The sequence below is a fragment of the Rissa tridactyla genome, chromosome Z, assembly GCF_028500815.1.
Source record: "Rissa tridactyla isolate bRisTri1 chromosome Z, bRisTri1.patW.cur.20221130, whole genome shotgun sequence".
Classification (NCBI taxonomy): domain Eukaryota; kingdom Metazoa; phylum Chordata; class Aves; order Charadriiformes; family Laridae; genus Rissa; species Rissa tridactyla.
The window spans coordinates 72,547,706-72,568,458 of NC_071497.1; the positions used below are offsets into that span (position 1 = coordinate 72,547,706).

Below are 20,753 nucleotides of genomic sequence, written 5' to 3' on the forward strand. Positions count from 1 at the left end.
CCCCAGATCTCTTTAGTTTCACTGCTGATCATAAAAAATTTTCAGCCACTTTGATTTTGAAGTGTAAAGTAAATTTATTTGTCCTTCCATAAGTTGATTTTTATATTTTTTTACTGTTAGTGTTCTTGCAATGGTCTTACAACTGTTAAAGTGAAATTCCAGATACTTTTCATGCAGATTCCCTCACTTCATAGAGATACAGTTAATGCAGTGTGTGTATACGCATGTATGTGTATATACATCCATATTTACATACTTCAGCATACACATACATACACACATAAAAATGTGTGTTTTAATATATATAGAGTATACTTGTTGTTAATAATGCAAAATAAAATAAATTTCATTCACCGAAACTTAAAGCAGTCCTCAGATTTCCTTTATAATCGGTTGTGTTTGGAGTTGAGGATAGTGGCTTGCTCTCACTTTTTTTTAACTAAAGGCACAGAGCTTTAGTTAACTTGCCTTTATGCCTCACATATCTACCTTCAGACAGAACATTCTGTGTTATTTTAAAGCATGCATGTTTATTTACTTTTTGATGATGAATTGGCAAAGGGAAATTCTTTGCTGAGGATTTATTCCCGCAATGCAAAACTCAAGCTGTATTGCTCACCATGATTTCAGAAATTCTGGGTGAGAGTCTGTGTTTGCAGTCACTGTGTTATGCTTAGGAATGCTTAAGTGAGGTGAAGGAAGATACTGTTGCTGAATAAATACGGCCTTCTGGCAGAACACAAAAATGTGTTTTTCATAGTAGCTTTTACTATTATAGCTGAAGAAAAGTGATGGCATAGTTTATTTTTTAGCACTTTGTAAGTCTAGCTAGCATAGTGTTTGAAACTCACCACAGGATAAATTACAGCAGAATAAATTGTAAGCATGAGAATGAGAAGGAAGCCATGACTTCCAAGAGCATAGAGATTTAATAGCTTTTGAAAATTTATTTCCATTAAGCTAATTTAATGGTAACAGATCTCTTCTACCAGCATCATTTTGTACTGTGAGACTGTCCGTGTCATACTGGTAAATAGCAAGGTCTTTTTTACTTTCCATAGGTTTGTAAGGAGATTGCTCTATTTTTACAAGCCTAGCAGTAAACTGTATGCCAACCTGGATCTGGACTATGCCAAGGCTAAGCAGCTCACTGTGGTGGGTTGTCAATTTACTGAATTTCTTCTTGAATCAGAAGAGGTAAGAAATTTTCGGCTACAAGACTGGAGGAAGAATAAGTAGTGCTGCTATACACACCTGAGAGGGAAAAACCTTCATTTTAGTGAAGACTTCTGTAGACATTGGGAGTTAAATATAAAATGATCAGTGTAATTAAGAAATATAACTTAAGATCTTGACTTTTCTGAATGAGACACGGAGGAAGACAGCTGTGTTTATGTAGAAGTTTTATTAAATACAGATTTATTAAATGCAACTTAGGGTTTGGAGGTTTTTTTAATTTTTGCTATGTATATCCTTCCTTTGTCTACCTCCTTTCTTCTTTTGTGCTAAACACCCTTATGCCTCAGGGGGGAGGAAAATGTCATTGAACAATCCTTTTCCTGGAAAGAACAGAATTGGTCCTAAGATGTCTCCAGGATAAACTCCTTTTAGTTGCCTTGAACCTTTCTCTTTACGCTGAATTGTGTTTGCCAGCCAGCATTTCTATTTTGTATCTGTATTCTGTTTATACATTTTAAGAAATCTTAAATTATGGGTTTCAGTAAAGAAGAGAGACCCAGTTCTGTTGCTTGTAAATGCTATTACTCTTTGTTTTGTTAGGATGGACAAGGTTACCTGGAGGAATTCGTTAAAGATATTGTACATTGGCTCAACTCTTCATCAGGAATGAAACCTGAACGTAGTCTTCAAAATAATGGGTTGCTGAATACCCTTAGCCAGCACTACTTCCTGTTTTTTGGTACTCTTTCTTGTCACCCTCATGGAGTGAAAATGCTTGAAAAATGTAATGTGTTTCAGTGGTGAGTGTTTTTATTCTGCGTGAATTGTGCCTACGGGTGTAATAGTTATGAAAATGGTAAACTGTGCATGAGGGCCACTGTCTGTAAAGCTGAAAACTTCAAAGTTTTGAGTTACTTCCAAGTAAAGATACCCAGTTGTGAGGGCTTTCTGTGTTTTTGTTGTTATCTTTTTTTTTAAGAAGGCATCTTTTAGTCTGTCATTACTGAACAGATGTGAGTGATTGTGTTACAAAATAGCTTACTTTTTTCTGTCCACACCTATCTGACTGAAATCAGTATCAGGAAGGATGATACTGTACGGAAAAAACAGGAGAAAAAAAATGAAAAAAAAAAAAACCCACCCAAAACCAAAATAAAACCCAAAGAAAACAAAACAAATACACAAACCACCAAAAACTGGCAGGTATCATACTGTCTGTGAAATGTAATGATGCATGTTGTACATAAACTTCAGTCCAATATATTTGGGTGAAGCTGTGAAGTTCAAAATTCTCTTAAGGTACAAATAAACTTACCTTCCTTTGGGAGTAAATTGGCTAGTGGCTAATACTAGTGTATTTTAAATATAGTAAACTCTAGGTGAAAATTCAGATGTCTTGATGTACTCTGGTTTTTTTTAATTGTTATTTTCATTGATTACTAGAATGCAAGTTTTTTACTGGCTTCAGAAAACTTGGTTTACAATAAAATCTAGACAGTTAATAGGACTAAACTTACGACAAGCTTTACACACAGAATGTTTTACGATAGGGAATTGTCCACAAAGCTTCATGAACATTGATTTTTTTGTACTTATAATCAGTAATTAAAGTATGCTGGCAAAATTTTTACAGAGCAGTTATAAAAAAACGTTGGTTTGGGGTCTTTCCCTTTGCAGTTCAGTCCATTATTTGGTCCCCATTTGACTCTAACAGCTATAACAGTTTGAAGTTTCTCCATTTCATATGAGGACTTACTTTGTGTACTGTGTTTATAGAAATTAAAGTCTCATTCAAAGTACTTAAGTTTGAGTTCCTGATTGAATAAATAAATGGGTTTGAGTTGGGTTCAAATAATAATTCATATTTTCTTCTCCCTCCCCTTTATCCCCCAGTCTTCTTAATCTCTGCTCTTTGAAGAACCAGGATCACTTGTTAAAATTGACTGTTTCTAGTTTGGATTACAGCAGGGATGGTTTAGCAAGAGTCATCCTTTCTAAAATCCTGACAGCAGCTACTGATGTAAGTTTGATTCAACTTATGTTCCATTGTTACTTGCCACTAAACATTTATTTTGTTATTCAAGGTGTATTATTTTTAAGCTATTATGTATCCAGAAAGGACTATTTTGTATTCAGGGAAATTAAACTCCTGTTCACGTACCTTTTTGAATTTGCTGTTAACTTCACGCTATATATTGTATTTGTGTTCAAGAAATTAAGTCATTCAAATAGAAGTTTATCTCATGTATGAAGGGGGTTGAAGTCTTTGAATGCATAAACCAAGTGTAACGTTGTTGTCTGGGTCAGTGGATCTCCTAAACCAATCGTGAAGGCAGTGTTTCACAAACAGAAATGTGTATTTCTAGCAGTAATAAACAGGTTCACCTTCCAGTGGTAGATACTGTTTTTATAATGATTGAGGCTACTGTGGTGGAAATGAGTAGAAGCTATAGCTCCTGGAAGGAGGAGGTGGTTCAGCAATAGGCACGGGATTTGTACTTCTGAAGCAAAGAAGGCGAGTGGAAATAAAATACAGACTTACTTAGATTTGGGAGAGGAAACTCTTGAAATTTTCAGAAAAGAGAAATCAGTCAGGTGTAACATCACAGACAAGGAAGAACTGAAGTCAGGGAAATGACAATGAGTGGAAATCTAACTGGGAAGGAATTTTCATTACTTCCGGGATAGCTATTCCTCTGTCTCCTGGACAAGGCAGAACATATTCTAGAGTGGACACAAGAGGGAATAAGATAGATGGTAGCTTTAAATATCTGATTGTATTTTGGAAGAGGAGAGGGAAAGAATGAAATTGAGGATAGTCTGTTGGACTGTCAAAGATGTGGTGATTCTTATGGGTAAAGAGTGGAGTCTGAAAGTTATGAAGATAGGAATGACTGAAGGAATGACTGATTGAAAGAAGGTGAGGCTCCCTACTGAATAATTAAGTAGTATTTCAATGAAGTAATGACTTTGATATCCTTTTTCCAAAGCTAGCCTTTTATGCCTAGCCTGAGCAAGAAAGCAGAAATCAGTATCTTGTGAGGATACGTGCCTTTGTCTTTATTAACTTCTAAGATCCTGTTAGATGACTGTCACTTAAGAACAGTTCAGACTGTGAAACTTAATTTAGCTGTTTCTATTTAGATTTCGTGTCAACGGGTACTGCCCACTCCACCGCCTCCCAGCTATTTTTACCTCAATAAAAGGGACCATACATGGAGTAAGAGCACTCCAGCATTTCATTTTCTTTTAAATGCAGCTAGTTAACAATTAGAAAAAAGTCCAGGCATGCTGTCACAATCTCCACAATAAAGTATACAGTTACACTTATAATTTGAGGCATATTATGAATTAGTGTTTGTGGTTTAGAGTTTGGGAAAGATTACTTGATGCTGATATCTGAGGTATGAAGACTTAAATTCTGGTTTGAGAGAGATAGTTCCAAATGTTTTTCAAGCATCCAGTACTTACACCAGAAGCTTTATGTAGGTGGGAATGGGTTGATCTCCTTCCAAATGCTCTGTAAACACCTCCTCTTCTACTTTTTTTTTTTTTTTTAATCTGAGTGGGGGCAAAAAAACCCCAAACAAACCCAGAACAGAATGTATTCAACTCTGATACAGGCATCCCTAGCTGTAAGCAGCCTGGCTTAAAGCGGGATGCAGATACTGTCTGAACATACTGTCCCAAGTGTATACAAAGCTAGAAAGCAGTTCAGAGGTACTGCTGCTCTTGGTGCTGATAAGTAAAAATACAATTTCCACCTATTTGTAATTCAGCTTAATGGACAATAGGTAGTCAACAATTTTTTGTACTTCGGACGTGAATAAGGTAGACCTCACTCTTCAGAAATTAAGAAAGCTTGTAGAGCCCTAAGCTTTACCCATTTCACTTCTGGTCTGATTGGGATTGTGAAAAGGATTAGAGATCATGATCTGATTGCTGGCATTACCTTGACTATTTAATGCCAGACCTTGACTGATGTCGAAGTAGAACCTTTGGAAAAAACTAAGAGACATTCTGCAGGCTCAGAAACTTTAAGAAGGCAAATTTTGGAGCTCAAACCTAAATAATTCGTTTTAAAGCTAGAGATCTTTCTTGCCAGATACACTGATACCTTCTCACATCTGTGATGTTTTAAGGTCTCAGCCTATGTTAGTAGCCCATGGCTACTGAGTTATAATGCTTCCTTTTCCCAGTCTCTCATTGATGCATGGATCTAGCAACATTGTCTAGAGAAGCAGCAGATACTAAGTAACGGTCTATTTTTGGCAGTCTCCTGAAATGAAAGAGAATATAAATTATCTGGTTATATCTTCTCAACTGCTGAGCGCTGTCTTACTCAGTAAAAGTGGAACCTTTCTCATATGTGCACAACATGGGTCAATAGTATGTCATATCAGAGTTAGGTGTACATGCAGGTATAGCAGGTCTATAACCGTAGTGAACTCCAGGCAATTTCATAGCTGAGATGTGTTGGGATGTAAATGCTACTATTTAGACTTCAGCATTGCACTGGATGCGACTGTACCCTGATTTTTCTGTGCTGCAACAGTATTTTCTTTCTTTTTAAAAAAAAAAAAAAAGAGAATTTATGATAACACACTTAAGAAATATAAAAAAATTCAGTATTGTTTGTTCACCAGTAATGTAAATGAATCTTTTACTATTAGGATACTAAAAAAGAAGGAAAATTTACTGTTTGAACCACTTAAGTAGAGCCTGACTTCCTTTGTGAAACACATTGAACCCTGAGGGATGGGTAGGACTACCTCAGGTTTTTTTTTTTTTTCCTAAGTTCTTGGAATTCATAGGGAAATTTTTTTTATACATCATCTAAAAGAGGAAAATCACAAATACAATGGACTGTCTCAGCCAGCAGAAATGGGTCTATGTTTGCATCAACCACAGATAATTTCATACTCGGATAAAATTTATTTACTTCGTTAAGAAATTATTCTCCTGTTTTACCATGTGCCCATACATTCTTATGGTGGAAACTGAACTCATGGGATTTTGAAGGGAAAATTTCACTGAGTACTACTTGACAAAAAGGCAAAACATTGACCTGTCAAAGAACCCTTTGTCAATGCTTGGTGTACACAATTTTGCCGGTATTATCTCTTGGACAAGATGTTTGTCTTCAGTGTTTCTGGTGTTTATGCTCCCGAGAGAAGATCAAAGTGTAAAAAGATAATCCAAAGGATAAAACCTTTTGGTTATTCTGGTCATAACTGTATCCTTACTGATATAAATAGTATTTTTTAACAGCTGCAATTGGAAAAAGTCATTTCCAGAAATTAAAAAATTAATGTGAGGTGGAAATAGTTGCCAATTCCGAGATAATAAGATACCCAAAATAATGCGGAAATAGTGAACTGACAGGTATTTGCGTGGGCAGTTCCATTGACTGGGGAGTAATGTGGAAGTACCTGGGTTTTCATGTTAGGGGAAGGTATCTGCCATTTTCTGGGTTTTACAATATGTAATTCTGAAACAGCAGCATTGTCAACAGCAAAAGAAAATTTAATCCTTTGTATTTAGCAAGCATGATAAGAAAAAATTGAAGCTTTGCACAGTTTATACCACTTGCTGCTCTGTCCCATAAGGAGAATATATTTTTAATTTACCAGAACTGATATAATCCGTAAAACAAGTTGTGATTTTGATTCTATATGCCACCTCTGGCTTCTAAATTCTGTTTAAAAGCAATAAAAATGTATGGGACTCGACATAACTTCTGAAAGAGTTGTGTTTTCTAAGGTAGAAAGACCATCTTCAGTAAGGCGTCTTCCCTTTGGAAATTTTAATTCCCCAAAACGTTTGTTAATGAAATGCCTTATCTGTTTATTTCAAAAGCTGAAGATGCTATTTTTCTTGGGTTAAGTGAGGTTATAGCCTCATATACCTTTCACAGCTACCCAGATTAGTGAAGCAGGTTTGTTAAGCATTTGCTAATGAGTGTCTTGGAAGAAGGAAAACTAATTTCTGTAGCCATCTTAGTGTTAGAAAGGGAGAGGAGCATTTTGGGGTGACTATACAACAAAAACGTTTGCAGACCATATCCTTGCAGATCAGCGAAGCAGAAGCACATCTTAACCTACTTCCTGATGTGCTTTGGTCCTTTGTACTGAAGCAAACTAATACTACCTCAGCTGCCTTTCTACCAGTTCGTGGTAGAAACAGCAGAGTAGCCAGTGTGTCCTCAAGTGCCGCAGTTCGTGACCTAAAATTTTACTTTTTAGGTGGCTAAGGGGTAGACTTATCTTACATCTACCCTGAGCTCAATGTAATCGGCTCAGCATTGTGACCTCTGACTTGCTTCTTCACTTCTAAGGGTCTCAAATGCCTTTAATAGTAAAAATAAGACTCTTCCGACAGATTTAGTACAGGGCTTTATCTGTGTTTTTCATCTCATTCGTGCATGGGGGAAAGAGGGGAATGTCTTTTTCCTCAGATATCCCCTGATTTTCTTAACAGTTCACCAAAAGTAAAAAGACTGAAGGATTTTGCTTCTTCTGGAAAAGCTATGCTGGGTTTTGCCCCTCTTATCTGGGAAGTGCATACAGGTGATCTTGCTGCACAAATGTTGTGGCCCTGCTTGAAGACTTTAGGACTGTTGGTAATGCATGCAGTGGCTTGCACCCCAGGTCTAAGGTTTGAACATCTTCGCCTGTTGAGTCATTCCTTGTTGTAAACACCCTTTTTCATACCTTCAGTTACTTAAAACCCTGTTCTACTGTTCTTTACACCTTTTCACTTCTTCCTCTTTTTCTTTCTGATGATGGTGAGAAAACCAGAACTGTACACAGCATCCAAGATGTCAATGCCCAGTGAATTTACCTAGTGACAATGCTGACACATCTTGTTCTGTGTGCTTTCAGTGGTTTTGGTTGCTATTGAACTTCTATCTAACACTTCCACAGAACTAACTAGTTCTAGCCCCAAGATCTCCTCGCTGGGTGGAAGGAGCTGGTTCAGAGCCTGTTTGTGTAAAGCTGGGGTTATTTTTTCACTTTAGCTCGTTTCAAATTTATCCGCAGTAAATTTTATTTGCCACTTTATTGTCCCATCAGAGTCACGAGTTCATTCTTACCTTTTCCTTCTCCAAACAGAAAATATAAATTGTTCTAATTCTGTACTAGCTCCTGGATAGATTAATGCATATTCAGGAAGTGAGCATTATTATCTTTTGTTCTCTGTATCACACAGTGTAGTTATAGCAGTAACAACATTTCTTTATAGACAGATTTTAACACTTGAACTACGTGACACTGAATTCTGGTTTCATATTATTGTGTTATTCTGTAGGCTTAACATCTAGATCAAGCTACCATTTTGGCATAATAGCTCTTGTTCTCATCTTTAATGAATATGCTGCTGATCATGTTTTTCGCATACAAGGCACACCACTAATGGGATCCAAGCCATTTTAAAATGCTTGTGCAGCCTAGGGCAGAGTTGAGAATCACTGTTCCACAGTCTGTCTTGGTATGTGTGCCATGTCCTGTCTCCCCTCCAAAAAATAAGCCTCTCTATATTGAATAAGTGTAAAAGTGCAAATGATATTTGAAGTTGAAATAATGAGGCAAGGTTTTTGAAATGCACTGTGCATGTTCACATTGCCTACTCTCACTTTCTTTCAAGTCCTACTTGCCAAGTATTTCTGGAGGGGAAAAAAAAAAAATCCAGAAGATACTGTTAACCTAAGTAGTGCTGTCCAGACTGGACCAATTCACCTATCTCTTGGGGGTACAGACATTCACATACATCCCAACATAAATCGTTTATATTTTAATGTATAGAAAATATACTTGGTTATAGTTATCATAGCCTTAAAGGTGTAGGGATTGAAGACCTGAAGAAAGATTTGGGCACCTGATTTTGTCTTTGCCAGCTATGCTTGTCTACATATGGACAACGCTTTTCCTACTTAGCATATGTTGTTAGGGTTGTTCAGTGCTCACACCAGAACACTCCAAATTCTTGTAAACTTAGCTTGTTTGCTTCTATTTTCTGTGTATTTTTTCTAATAGAAAAGGCTGTTAATTAGTTTATGCTTTTTATTCAGCAAGTTTTGAAACAGTACAGAAAACAACAGGGTATTTATTTCATTCTGCTGTCATTTGGAGAAATTCATAGTAGTAAACTGTAAGTGCTGGGAAATTCTTATTAGAGAAAATAACATTTTTCTATTTAGAAGGTTTTCTGAAAAGTTTTGTAGGTCAGATACTTCTGAGAAACAAGTTAAATTTATTAAAATAAATTCCCCAGAGACCCTATTACTTGCTTGCTAAAGTTTTTTGCAAAACATTGCATACATGAAAGTATATGCAATTGCACTGGCCATTTACAAGCTATTCACAGTGAATGACTGATAAGGGCTTTCCAAGGAGACTTGCAGTGAGCAGATTACTTGTGATCTAGACTCCAGTTTCCCATTTGATAAGATAGAAATAGGTCTCTAATAGACTGTACTTCTAATACACAAGGTGTGCATCACAGCTACTTCCTGTAAAATATGATAATTGAAATGTATTTTTTAAAGTGGTAAATGATTAACTACATCAGATATTTTTCTTCCATTCAGAAAAGCATGTTCCTTACTTTTGCAGAGCTGCAGGTTGTATGCAACAAAACATTTACGAGTATTACTGAGAGCGAATGTAGAGTTCTTCAGCAACTGGGGGATTGAGTTACTGGTGACCCAGTTACATGATAAAAATAAAACTATTTCTTCTGAGGCACTTGATATTCTAGATGAGGCATGTGAAGACAAGGTGAGCATCCTTCCCCTTTTCGACCTCTTTTTGGTGTGCTACTCCGTAAGCTGTTCCCCACCCCCTGCCCCAGTACCCAAGTGAAAATATGCAAGAGGCTACTGATGATTATGTTTCTTGGTTGTCATTGATGGACTTCATAATAGTTTATAGACCCCTTGCTGAAAGTACTGCAGTATTAATGACAAAAAATGTAGACTTCTGGATTATGCCTATTTTTAAATATGAACTCAGACTAACTCAGCTATTTTTATCATTATACTTTTTGTGAAGTAATAGACATTTAATAACAGAAGGTACCTAAAGTGCATAATATTAGGATGAGGTTAGTGCTGTTTGATGCTTCCTTTTGTGGAAAAACTTGCTGCCTCATTGCTGGCAGATTGTAGTAATTGTTGTAGTTTTCAAAATTGTATAGTGCTCAGATATTCCTTATGCGTTTTTTAATTATTTTAGGCCAATCTTCATGCCCTTATCCAAATGAAACCAGCTCTTTCTCATCTTGGAGACAAGGGTTTACTTCTACTCTTAAGGTAAATGTTGAATGTGCTGTTTGACTTTACACTGTGGGAACAAATAAGTGTTTGCTTTTATTGAAGTTACATGATTTGTTTTAAGAGGAGTACTAACAGTCTGATGTTACTTTGCAGATTTCTGTCCATCCCAAAGGGGTTTTCATACCTAAATGAAAGAGGTTATGTAACAAAACAAATGGAAAAGTGGCAAAAGGTAATGCTAAGAATAAAAAGTGTGCTCGATATAAGGAGGAGGAAGGGTGTGAATATGCAAGTTTAGAAGGTCAGAGATTCTTAAAAAATATTGCATATTCATATACGTGTATTTCTAGTGCCAATACGTTTATTGCCTCAGTGACTTAAGATTTCCTGAAAAAAGTTGTCAGGGACTTACAGTTCCATATTTCCTCTGTGCATGCTTGCTTTTGATTTACCCAGGCCTCTTATATAATTTTGATAGTTCAGCAAATACTTGAGGAGGGTAGTGACTTTCCAAAATACATTGTTGTGTAAGGTCTTATCTAGAGAAGTGTATAAAGGAATACTATTTTTTAAGATATCTGTTACCTCTGGTTGTTGCTAAGTTAAATCTGGAGCTCATGAAGTAAGAATCAGCTTATGCTGTTAGGAAGTAAATAGGAACATATGGCCATTAAGAAAAATGCATTGTTATCATGACTAGAATAAAATTCTTCGTATGTCAGTTTGTTTTCATAATTGATTTGTAAGTGCTTGGTTCCATTCCTGTTGGCAGGTTTTTTTAATAACTTAGGCTGTCACTTCTCAAGGAATACCAAAATGCGTGGTGGTCTGTTGAGATTATTTGGGTTAAAGTCAGATGTGAAGTATTTCCTTCTTTCCTTTCTTTTTTAACACATTCACTGAAACAATTATGGAATCAATTGTCAACTCTACAAACTCATTTTATGCAGAAGGGCAGTAATTTTGATGAGCCCCACCTTCAGATCATAAAGAAATTCAGCATTCCTTAAGGAGTACTTCAATTATTCCTTCCTTATAAAGTACTGTACTATAAAAACGTAAACCACTAAGTGTATTTGTGTCAACCTTTGTCTATCTTCTTTTAGGAATATAACTTAAAGTATGTTGAACTGATTGAAGAACAACTTAATGAAGCACTTACAACATACCGCAAACCTGTTGATGGGGATAACTATGTTCGTCGGAGCAACCAAAGGTAAATTTGGGAAGATGTGTCTTTGGGCATAAGCTGGTGGGACTGATGAGCTAGAACTTTGGAGCTTTGAACTAGAATCAGTGGGCGAAGGGAATACTAGCAGGATTGCAGTGGGTAAGCCACAGCTTGGCATGGCATTTCCTGAGGGTGGCAATGCTAGTGGGAACATTTACACTGCTCCTGGGAGCAGAGAGGGCTCAGAAGCATTTCTGAAATGCTTGTACACCAGTGCATGCAGCATGAGAAACAAACAGGATGAACTGTAAGTGTTGGTCAGTTACCAAAGCTACAATACCATTGGTATTAGCAAGACTTGGTGGAATGAGCCTTATGACTGGAGTGGTGGGATGGGGGGCTACAGGCTATTCGAGAGGGACCGGCAGGGCAGGTGAGGTGGAGGTGTTGCTCTGTGGGTAAGGGAAAGGTCTGATTGTACAGCCCTTAGAGTTAGTGGTGATGTAGGTGAGAGCCTCTAGGTCAGGGTTAGGGGAACAGGAAACAAAGGAGGTGGTGTACTGGCTGTCTACCAGCAATTCCTCAGACAGGATGTTAACACTGATGAGTTATTTTATAGGCAATCAGGAGAAATTTCTGGATTGGTAGCCCTTGTCCTTATAGGAGATTTCATCTTTCCCAGACATCAATGGGTAATATACTACTGTCATGAACAGGTCTTGTAAATTCTTGAAGCTTGTAGGCAATAAATTCTTGTCACAAGTACTCAGTGAGCCAACTAGGAAAGATGCCCTCCTAGACTTGCTATTTGTGAATAGAGAAGGATGCATGGGAGATGTGGTGGTAGGTGGCTGTTTTGATCATGAAATGGTTGAGTTTAAAATTTTCAGTGAAAAGAGAATAAAGGCTAGCAGAGTTGCTACCCTGGAATTCAGGAGAGCAAACTTTAAGCTATTCAGGGAGCTATTTAGCCGAGTACCCTGGTAATTGGCTTTTGAGGGCTTAGGAGTCCATGAGCGTTTGTCAGTTTTTAAGAACTACCTTTTAAAAGCACAGGAGCAGGCAATCCCATTGTGTCTTAAGTAAGTGGGGCAGAAGACCAGCTGGGTACTGTTGAAAGGCTTTTAAAGAACAATGCAATCAGCAGGCAGAGTCAGCTTGAGTTCACAAAGGAAAATCCTGTTTAACCAATCTGATATCCTTGTATGACTTCAAGACCAGGCTGGATGGGACTTTGAGCAACCTGCTCTGGTGGGAAGTGTCCCTGCCCATGGCAGGGGAGTTGAAACTAGGTGATCTTTAAGGTCTCTTCCAACCCAAACCATTCTGTGATTCTGTGATAAGGTCACTTGACTAGTGGATTAAGGGAAGTAGAAGGTGGTGGATGTAGTTTTTCTGGATTTTAGTAAGGCTTTTGATACTGTCCCTCACAGCATCCTTCTGGACAAGTTGTCCAGCTGTGGGATAAGCAGGTTCATGGTGCGCTGGGTGAAGAACTGGCTGAAGGGCAGCGGTCAAAGGGTTGTAGTGAATGGGGCTATATCTGGCTGGCGACCAGTCACCAGCAGTGTTCCTCAGGGTTCAATTCTAGGGCCAGTTCTGTTCAATATATTTATCAACGATCTGGATGAAGGAGTTGAACGCACTATTAGCAAGTTTGCTGGTGATACCAAACTGGGAGGTGCTCTTGACTCTTGAGGGACAGAAGGCCTTGCAGAGGGATCTAAATAGATTGGAGCACTGGACAATCATAAATGGGATTAAATTTAACAAGTCCAAATGTCAGATTCTGCACCTGGGACAGAGTAACGCCGGCACAAGTACAGATTGGGAGAGGAGTGTCTGGAGAGCAGCCCTGCGGAAAGGGATCTGGGGGTGCTGGTGGGCAGAGGCTCCATGTGAGCCAGCAGTGAGCCCTGGTAGCCAAGAGGGCAGACAGCATCCTGGGGTGCATCAAGCCCGGCACAACCAGCCAGTCAAAAGAGGGGACTGTCCCGCTCTATTTAGCGTTGGTGCCACCTCCCCTGGAGCGCTGTGTGCAGTTCTGGGCCCCACCATTTAAGAAGGATGTGAAGGGACTTGAATACATCCAGAGGAGGGCAACAAAGGTGGTGAGAGGGCTGGAAGGAATGCCGTGTGCGGAGCAGCTGAGGACTTTGGGCTTGCCAAGTTTGGAGAAAAGGAGGCTGAGAGTGACCTCATTGCTCTCTACAGGTTCCTGAGGAGGGGACGTGGAGAGGGAGCGCTGAGCTCCTCTCCCTCATACCCAGTGACAGGATGCGTGGGAATGGTTCAAAGCTCTGTCAGGGGAGGTTTAGACTGGGCATTGGGAAGCATTTCTTTACCGAGAGGGTGGTCACACACTGGAACGCGCTTCCCGCAGAACTGGTCAATGCCCCAAGGCTGTCAGTGTTTCAGAGGCATTTGGACAATGTCCTTAGTAACACACTGTGACTTTTGGTCAGTCCCGAATTGGTCAGGTAGTTGGACTAGATGATCATTGTAGGTCCCTTCCAACTGAAATATTCTAGTCTAGTCTAAATTCTCTGAAAGAATCCTCTTTGTCTGAAAAAAAACTCAAGAGTAACTCATTGGATTACACTGCAGTGTAATTTATTTAAAAAAAGAAAAAGTAATAATTCAGAATTTCTGGGAAAGCATATGATTTCTCTTTCTGCCAGATTACAGCGACCACACGTCTACCTGCCAGTTCACCTTTATGGCCAACTGGTGCACCATAAAACGGGCTGCCATTTATTGGAGTCTCAGGTGAGGATAATAACTATTTATAACTTGAAAGATTTTAAAGATTACTGTAACCATTTCTAAATTTGTTTTATAAGAAACGACATTTAAACAGTCATTGCAAAATAAGTTGATTATAAAAGTTATATGGAGCCAAAAACTTGTAGAGACAGTCTTTGCCATCTAGACTCACGTAAAGTTCCTTCCAGAGAAATACCTTGCAACATTTTTCTCAAAGTGTCTAGCAAAATCTTGAAATAGAAAGCAACTCACCAATAGAAATAATTTTTCAGTCTGTTAGAGTGAATTGTATATTGACAAGTAAAACTTTGCCTATCCTTTTATGCATACGAAGATGTGGAGATGAGGGGGTAAAATCTTTCTAATATCCTGAAAAGCTAAGAAAACAAATCCTAAGCCAGTTCATAGTTGCTTAAATTAATTCACTTTTAATGTGGGTTTGCAAGATGATGTAATGAATTGAATATGATAGTTGAAGAGTTCAAGAGACAGCTTATATACTGCAGTGTGTTAGTCTGATTAATGTTATCTTTATAAAATCTGAATGGATGTAGTCAGTGCATTACCATTGCTGTTAATTCATGCTTATTATTCCAGAACTACTACTGTTCATTTTTAGGGTGCGTACTTCAAATTAGTGCTTCACCTTTTATTAAAAATGCAAGAGAAGCTGTTTGACTGAGGTCTCTTCTTCATTTTCTACTGAGGTTGTCTTTTTTTTCTTCTGTTTTTCTCCTTCAGAGTATTGTTACAGATCTAAGTTACACTGTTCGTTCCCCAATGCTGGATAAGTGGGAAGGAATTAAGCAGCTGAAAGCAGCCCTTTGGGCCTTGGTTAGTAATATATTTATAAACTCTTTGCAATTGTTTGAGTTCTGTTTTGATTCTTGATTCTGAAATAACTATGCAAAATCCCATAAAATCATTAATTAGGGTTTTTGTCATGAAATGTCTGTGGCTTTTCCAAGTTGGCGTTCTGTACCCTAACTGGACTTTCGGTTGAAAATGGTTCACTGCACCTTTTTTGGTCTGAGTTTTTTAATAGTCACTTTGTCTTTTTTTTCCTGTTTTAACAAATAAAGATAATGGGTTGCCACATGTAGCAACAATGTTAGTATGGAACCTGTAGTTACAAGCTGTCGTGGTCTGATTTTAATGTATTTACTGCAGTGGTCCAAAATTCAGTGTTTCTGGAAGAAAGTTGGCTGCTCCTGTTGATGCCTATGAATATATATGGTCATGACACCCCTGGTACTTGGGATAGGCAAAAGCCTAGTGCCTGTGCCTATCCAAGCTGCACTTCTAAATTTGCTTTGACACCTCAACTGCTTGTCTGCTGCTTTCTTGTCTTCCCCAAAGTTTATTTTGGAACATTTGTCCAAGGTGACTATTACTGGAAGATACTGTATGCCTGTGTAAGAGGAATGTAAAACGAGTAAATCAAGATCGTACTGCTGGATGTAGTAGAATTAGTAAAATGAGGAATCATAGTAGCTAACTGTGAACAGTTTTACATATTATACGTAGTGTGCCAAGTCTTTTGAGTTTGCATGTCTAAGAAATGCCAAAAAAGGGTGCTCAAATCTCTAGTTGCTTTGAGAAGATGTGTCTTGAAACTGTACTACTAACAAACAAAAAAAAAGCGTTATATTGATAGTGCTGGAGGTCACATCAAAATCAAAACTTAACTTGAGAAATTTTTATTCCAGGGCAATATTGGATCATCAAACTGGGGCCTTAACTTGCTTCAAGAGGAGAACGTAATTCCTGATATAATGGCACTTGCCCAACATTGTGAGGTTCTCTCTGTTAGAGGGTATGTGTACCTGTTTATACGTAAAATTTACAGACGGTAGTTGCCATAGGTTTTCCAATAGCCTTACCTAATTTACAGGAATATAAATTATCTTTTTTGCTCTTACTTGGAAATCAGTTGTTAAAGATCATAGATGACTGAGTATCAATCTCAATCCTGCACAATTGCAGAATCACATAGGAAGTCTGAAAGAACATGCAGTGAGCAAATGAAACCTATCAAAAAAGATACATACTGCTTTTCTGCTATTTAAAAAAAAACAATTAAAATATTTGCTACTTATATCTCTGTTGGAATCAATTTATTATTCCATCATTTTTATTAATATCTTTATTGAGTCTTTAAAAGTATAAATAGACGGTCTTTTGCCTAATATTGCTACTGTGTTAATATTTGTCCTTTTTTCTTTCCTTTGGTAAAAAATGGTACTTTTCTACTCTGTTATCGGGCTCTTGTAATATTTCTTTTTTTTATTTTTAAATAGTGTATCTCACATATTTTAGTGCATTTCTTAGGTTTCCACTGGTTTACACATAAAAATGAACAAAGAGCTACTTGGCAGTTTTGTGAAGTTTCTGCTCAATTTTTTGAAACTGTTTCCTTTCAGAAAAGAAGTAAGTTTAGTTAAGTTAGACGCTATTATTGTTACTCTTTTTTCTATATATACATTAAATACAGAACCTGTGTCTACGTGCTTGGTCTAATAGCCAAAACTAAACAAGGATGTGACATTTTGAAGCATCACAACTGGGATGCAGTGAGACACAGTCGTAGACAGCCTTGGCCAGTGGTCCCTGATGACATGGAGCAGCTCTGCAATGAACTTTCTTCTATACCCAGCACTCTTAGCTTGAACTCTGAGTCCACTAGTTCTAGGCATAACAGTGAAAGCGAATCTGCTCCTTCAAGTAAGTAACAACAACAAAAAAACAACCAAACAAAAAAACCCCAACCACCACAAAACAGCATTTTGGTGTTCTTACCAACCTTTTGGCAGGATGAGGTTCAGAAAATGCTGTAAAGGTGCTATTGCAAGAAGGAAGAGTGCAAGCAAGGGGACAGTTATATGCATTCAGAGAGATGTAGACAAGTGAGAGGGAAGAGAACGGTGTCTGAGGTTAACTTTGGTGTAGTAAGAAATTTTAACAGCAGGGTAAGTTACTAGTTTTTATGTCAAGTCATAGCAGCTTGTTGTAATACCCTGCAGAAATCTGCATGCTTAGCTGTAAAGATACATTGATTTGTTTGTCCTCAAAGGCACATTCTGGAATATAAATACATGTACTCTGTGTGTATATGCACGTACACAGATTATTGCTGTATTTAAAATCTTGTATATTTTGAATATCTAATACGTTTTAATTTTGTTATGGATATTTAAATTTAAATCCAGGAACACATCATATTTAGATATCATTAAAGGAATGCATCAGTTGTAATCCTAGTAACTGGATATTTGCACCAAAATAAGATAGTGTGGCTTTTCTTTTAAAGCAGTAAGACCTTCATCTCGGGTACTTCTCAAGATACGTAATTTACAGTACTAAGTTCTGCAGAAAAAAATGTTGAATTAAAATTGCAGTAAATCACATAGTTTCCCATTTTGGCTTCTATAGAATTGCTTACTTTTTTGCAACACAGTTTACACACTTCAAAGAAATGTCCACTTTCAGTGACAAAGTTTCATATAATTTCAGGTATGTTCATCATGGAGGAAGACCGTTTTGGTAGTACTTCCACTAGTACATTCTTCCTAGATATTACTGAAGATGCAGAACAAATATTTTATGACAGACCTGGACCTTCAAAGGACAAAGACCGTAGTCCCTTTCCTTTTTTTCCTTCTAGTAAACTTGTGAAAAATCGCATTCTAAACTCTCTTACTCTACCTAACAAAAAACACAGAAGTAGCAGTGATCCAAAAGGAGGAAAGCTGACATCGTCTGACAGTAAATCAGGCCTGAGGCGAAATCGTACAGTAACAGAACCTTCCGGTAGCATAGACTTTCCTTCTGGGGAGGAGTTCAACCCTGTTTTCAGAGTTCCTAAAATCCAGACTTTACGATTAGAAACTTCTTTTGTTGGAAGTAAGCACATGGAAGATACTGATAGTACCCCAAGTATTGGAGAAAATGATCTGAAGCTGCCAAAAGGTCTTGGAAATGAAATTCACCGGGAAAACACAAGCAGAGAAAGGCTAATAGGGGATGGTACTACACAAACACATTTCAAGAGTCGTAGCTTAAGTTTTAATACAGATACCACAACAAGTGGCATAAGTTCAATGAGCTCTAGCCCTTCAAGGGAGACTGTAGGTGTGGACACTACAAATGTAGATACTGACTGCGGAAGTTTGAGTACTGTGGTAAGCGCAAAAACAGTTAAACCAAGTCACTGTTCAACGCCACAGTCTAACCACCTGCCTCTCTCAAAATCCAACTCTGTGTCCTTGGTACCGCCAGGGTCTTCTCACACACTTCCCCGGAGAGCCCAATCTCTTAAAGTTCCTTCTCTTGCTACAATAAAAAGTCTTGCTGACTATAACTTTAGCTACACAAGTTCTCGAGATGCCTTTGGCTATGCTACACTAAAACGCTTACAACAGCAGAGGATGCATCCCTCACTGTCTCACTCAGAAGCTCTAGCATCTCCAGCAAAGGATGTGCTGTTTACTGACACTATTACCATGAAGTCTGGCAGCCTGGATTCTCGGCTCACCCCAAGCCGGTAAGAGATCATTATGTGCTCATTTCTTACTTCAAAGCTGCAAGAGCAATTAAATAAGAAAAGTATCTTTCTAATATTTTTTCCAATTTCGCCTAAAAGTGACAGTTGTTGCAGGATGATTCATACCTTCACTGAAAGCAGTATTGATATTAGGAGATTTATGTAATAGAGTGCGAATTCTCAACTGTTTAAGTGCTGTCAGGGGACCCTGGCTTTCATGGCTGTGCTAACCCCCTTAATGCTCTCAGTGACAAAGGAAAATGTTTCTTTTTATCGCATTTGCTTCCTGTTTAACTATTTTAATATTTAAATGCAATTACACTGTTAACATTACTAAAGCTGCAATCACACAGAATTGCCCATGTAGTCAGAACTATATTTCAGAAGAGCATTTTCTCGATGTCACAGGGACTCTTGCCAATATGCTATATTCGTGTTTACTGTGGCATTGAGGCCAGTGATGAGGTACTGGTACCACTGGTAGGAATGTCAGTTTGGCGGCTTAGCTGCAACAGAGCAAAGATTTTACTCCTAGCGTTTATTTTTAGGTGGCAGTGTCACCTCTTTATTTTTGAGTAATATTAGATGTTCTGAAGACTAATTGGATGGTTACATAAGATATCTAGCTCATGACATTGACATTGTTCCCAACAGCTACAGTGAATGCTTAAGCTCTTGTACCAAATTTTTCCTTTCCAGTCATCTTTTAGATAGTGCATTAGATTTTCGCATTACTATTGAAAGCAAAAAGACACTTTCTGTCTCTGTTATTACCTAAATATCCTCTCTCAGATGAGAGAAAGGGGACAAGCTACCAGTACACTAGTCATCTGCTTACAGCACCGAACAGCAATTGCCCAGTCCCTGAACTGCACTCCCCGTACCCAGTGAGAGTGTGTACAGTGCCTGGTTATTAATGTGCATTTTTGTCCTGAATAAGGGCAATGTTCATTTGTTGATATATTCACATGATTCTGCAAAGATGCCATAAAAGGTAACTTTTGTCCCTTTGTTCAGTTAAGTGAGAGTGAGACTGAATGTGCTGATGAAATTAAAGATGATTCAGTAGTTACGCTGCACTAACCTGGAAATCAGAAGTGGTTCCTTGCTCTGTCATTGGTTTCCTGTGCTAATGCGGGAACAAATCAGTCTCATTTCAGTGTCAGTACAGGTTCTGTTGTGGCTGTAGTAATGTTGTACCGTTCCTTGCAGTCATGTCCTTGATACACAAAGCAGCCTTGCTGCAGTGGACTTTAATCCGGAGACTTTGCACGCAATGTGATATTAACAGTCAGTATTCCTGGTGCTTAGCTGTTCGTCGTCTCTTATGTCAGTGGTTAGGCTCAAGCATTTGAGCTGACCAGTTTAACATTGAACTGAAGTGGCTGGAGTGCTCGTATCTCTGAGGTGGTTAGAAAGTTGCAGATGTACCTATTAGAGACATTGTCAGATTGTGTTGGTTACTAATATAATTGATTGGAAAGACTGTGATGTAAGTACTGTATGTGTTTTTCTTACTGGTTACAGCTGAATGTCTGCACTTATGTTACTACTTTGACAGTACTAAATACTGTCCTTAACTGCTGTTTAAGTAATAAATTAGAAACACATGCTCTGTCCTTTTTGTCTTTTAAGGCTATTTTCTATCAGGCTTCAGAAGAATTCCTTTGACTCATGCTTCATTGATAAATTCATGTGTTCATAGCAACTAGAAGCTGTAAACTGAATTTTGTTATGTTTCTAGTTGTTCTTTTCATTCAAAAGGTTGAAAAGCTTATTTCTTTGCATAAATTGTTTTGGGAGGCTCATTTCTGACC

At 38.0% G+C, this 20,753-nt stretch overlaps 1 protein-coding gene across 2 annotated transcripts in view; it reads left to right on the forward strand.

Moving 5' to 3' along the window:
- RICTOR (RPTOR independent companion of MTOR complex 2) overlaps window positions 1-20,753 on the forward strand; it is a 92,829-nt gene that overhangs the window by 59,155 nt on the left and 12,921 nt on the right. For both annotated transcript variants that reach the window (XM_054186116.1, XM_054186117.1), the window contains 12 exons: window positions 1,062-1,197; window positions 1,780-1,979; window positions 3,073-3,199; window positions 9,795-9,959; window positions 10,416-10,492; window positions 10,610-10,688; window positions 11,563-11,672; window positions 14,309-14,396; window positions 15,135-15,227; window positions 16,103-16,209; window positions 16,888-17,117; window positions 17,907-18,936. In XM_054186116.1, the coding sequence (XP_054042091.1) occupies window positions 1,062-1,197; window positions 1,780-1,979; window positions 3,073-3,199; window positions 9,795-9,959; window positions 10,416-10,492; window positions 10,610-10,688; window positions 11,563-11,672; window positions 14,309-14,396; window positions 15,135-15,227; window positions 16,103-16,209; window positions 16,888-17,117; window positions 17,907-18,936 (2,442 nt within the window). The remainder of the gene's footprint in view (window positions 1-1,061; window positions 1,198-1,779; window positions 1,980-3,072; window positions 3,200-9,794; window positions 9,960-10,415; window positions 10,493-10,609; window positions 10,689-11,562; window positions 11,673-14,308; window positions 14,397-15,134; window positions 15,228-16,102; window positions 16,210-16,887; window positions 17,118-17,906; window positions 18,937-20,753) is intronic.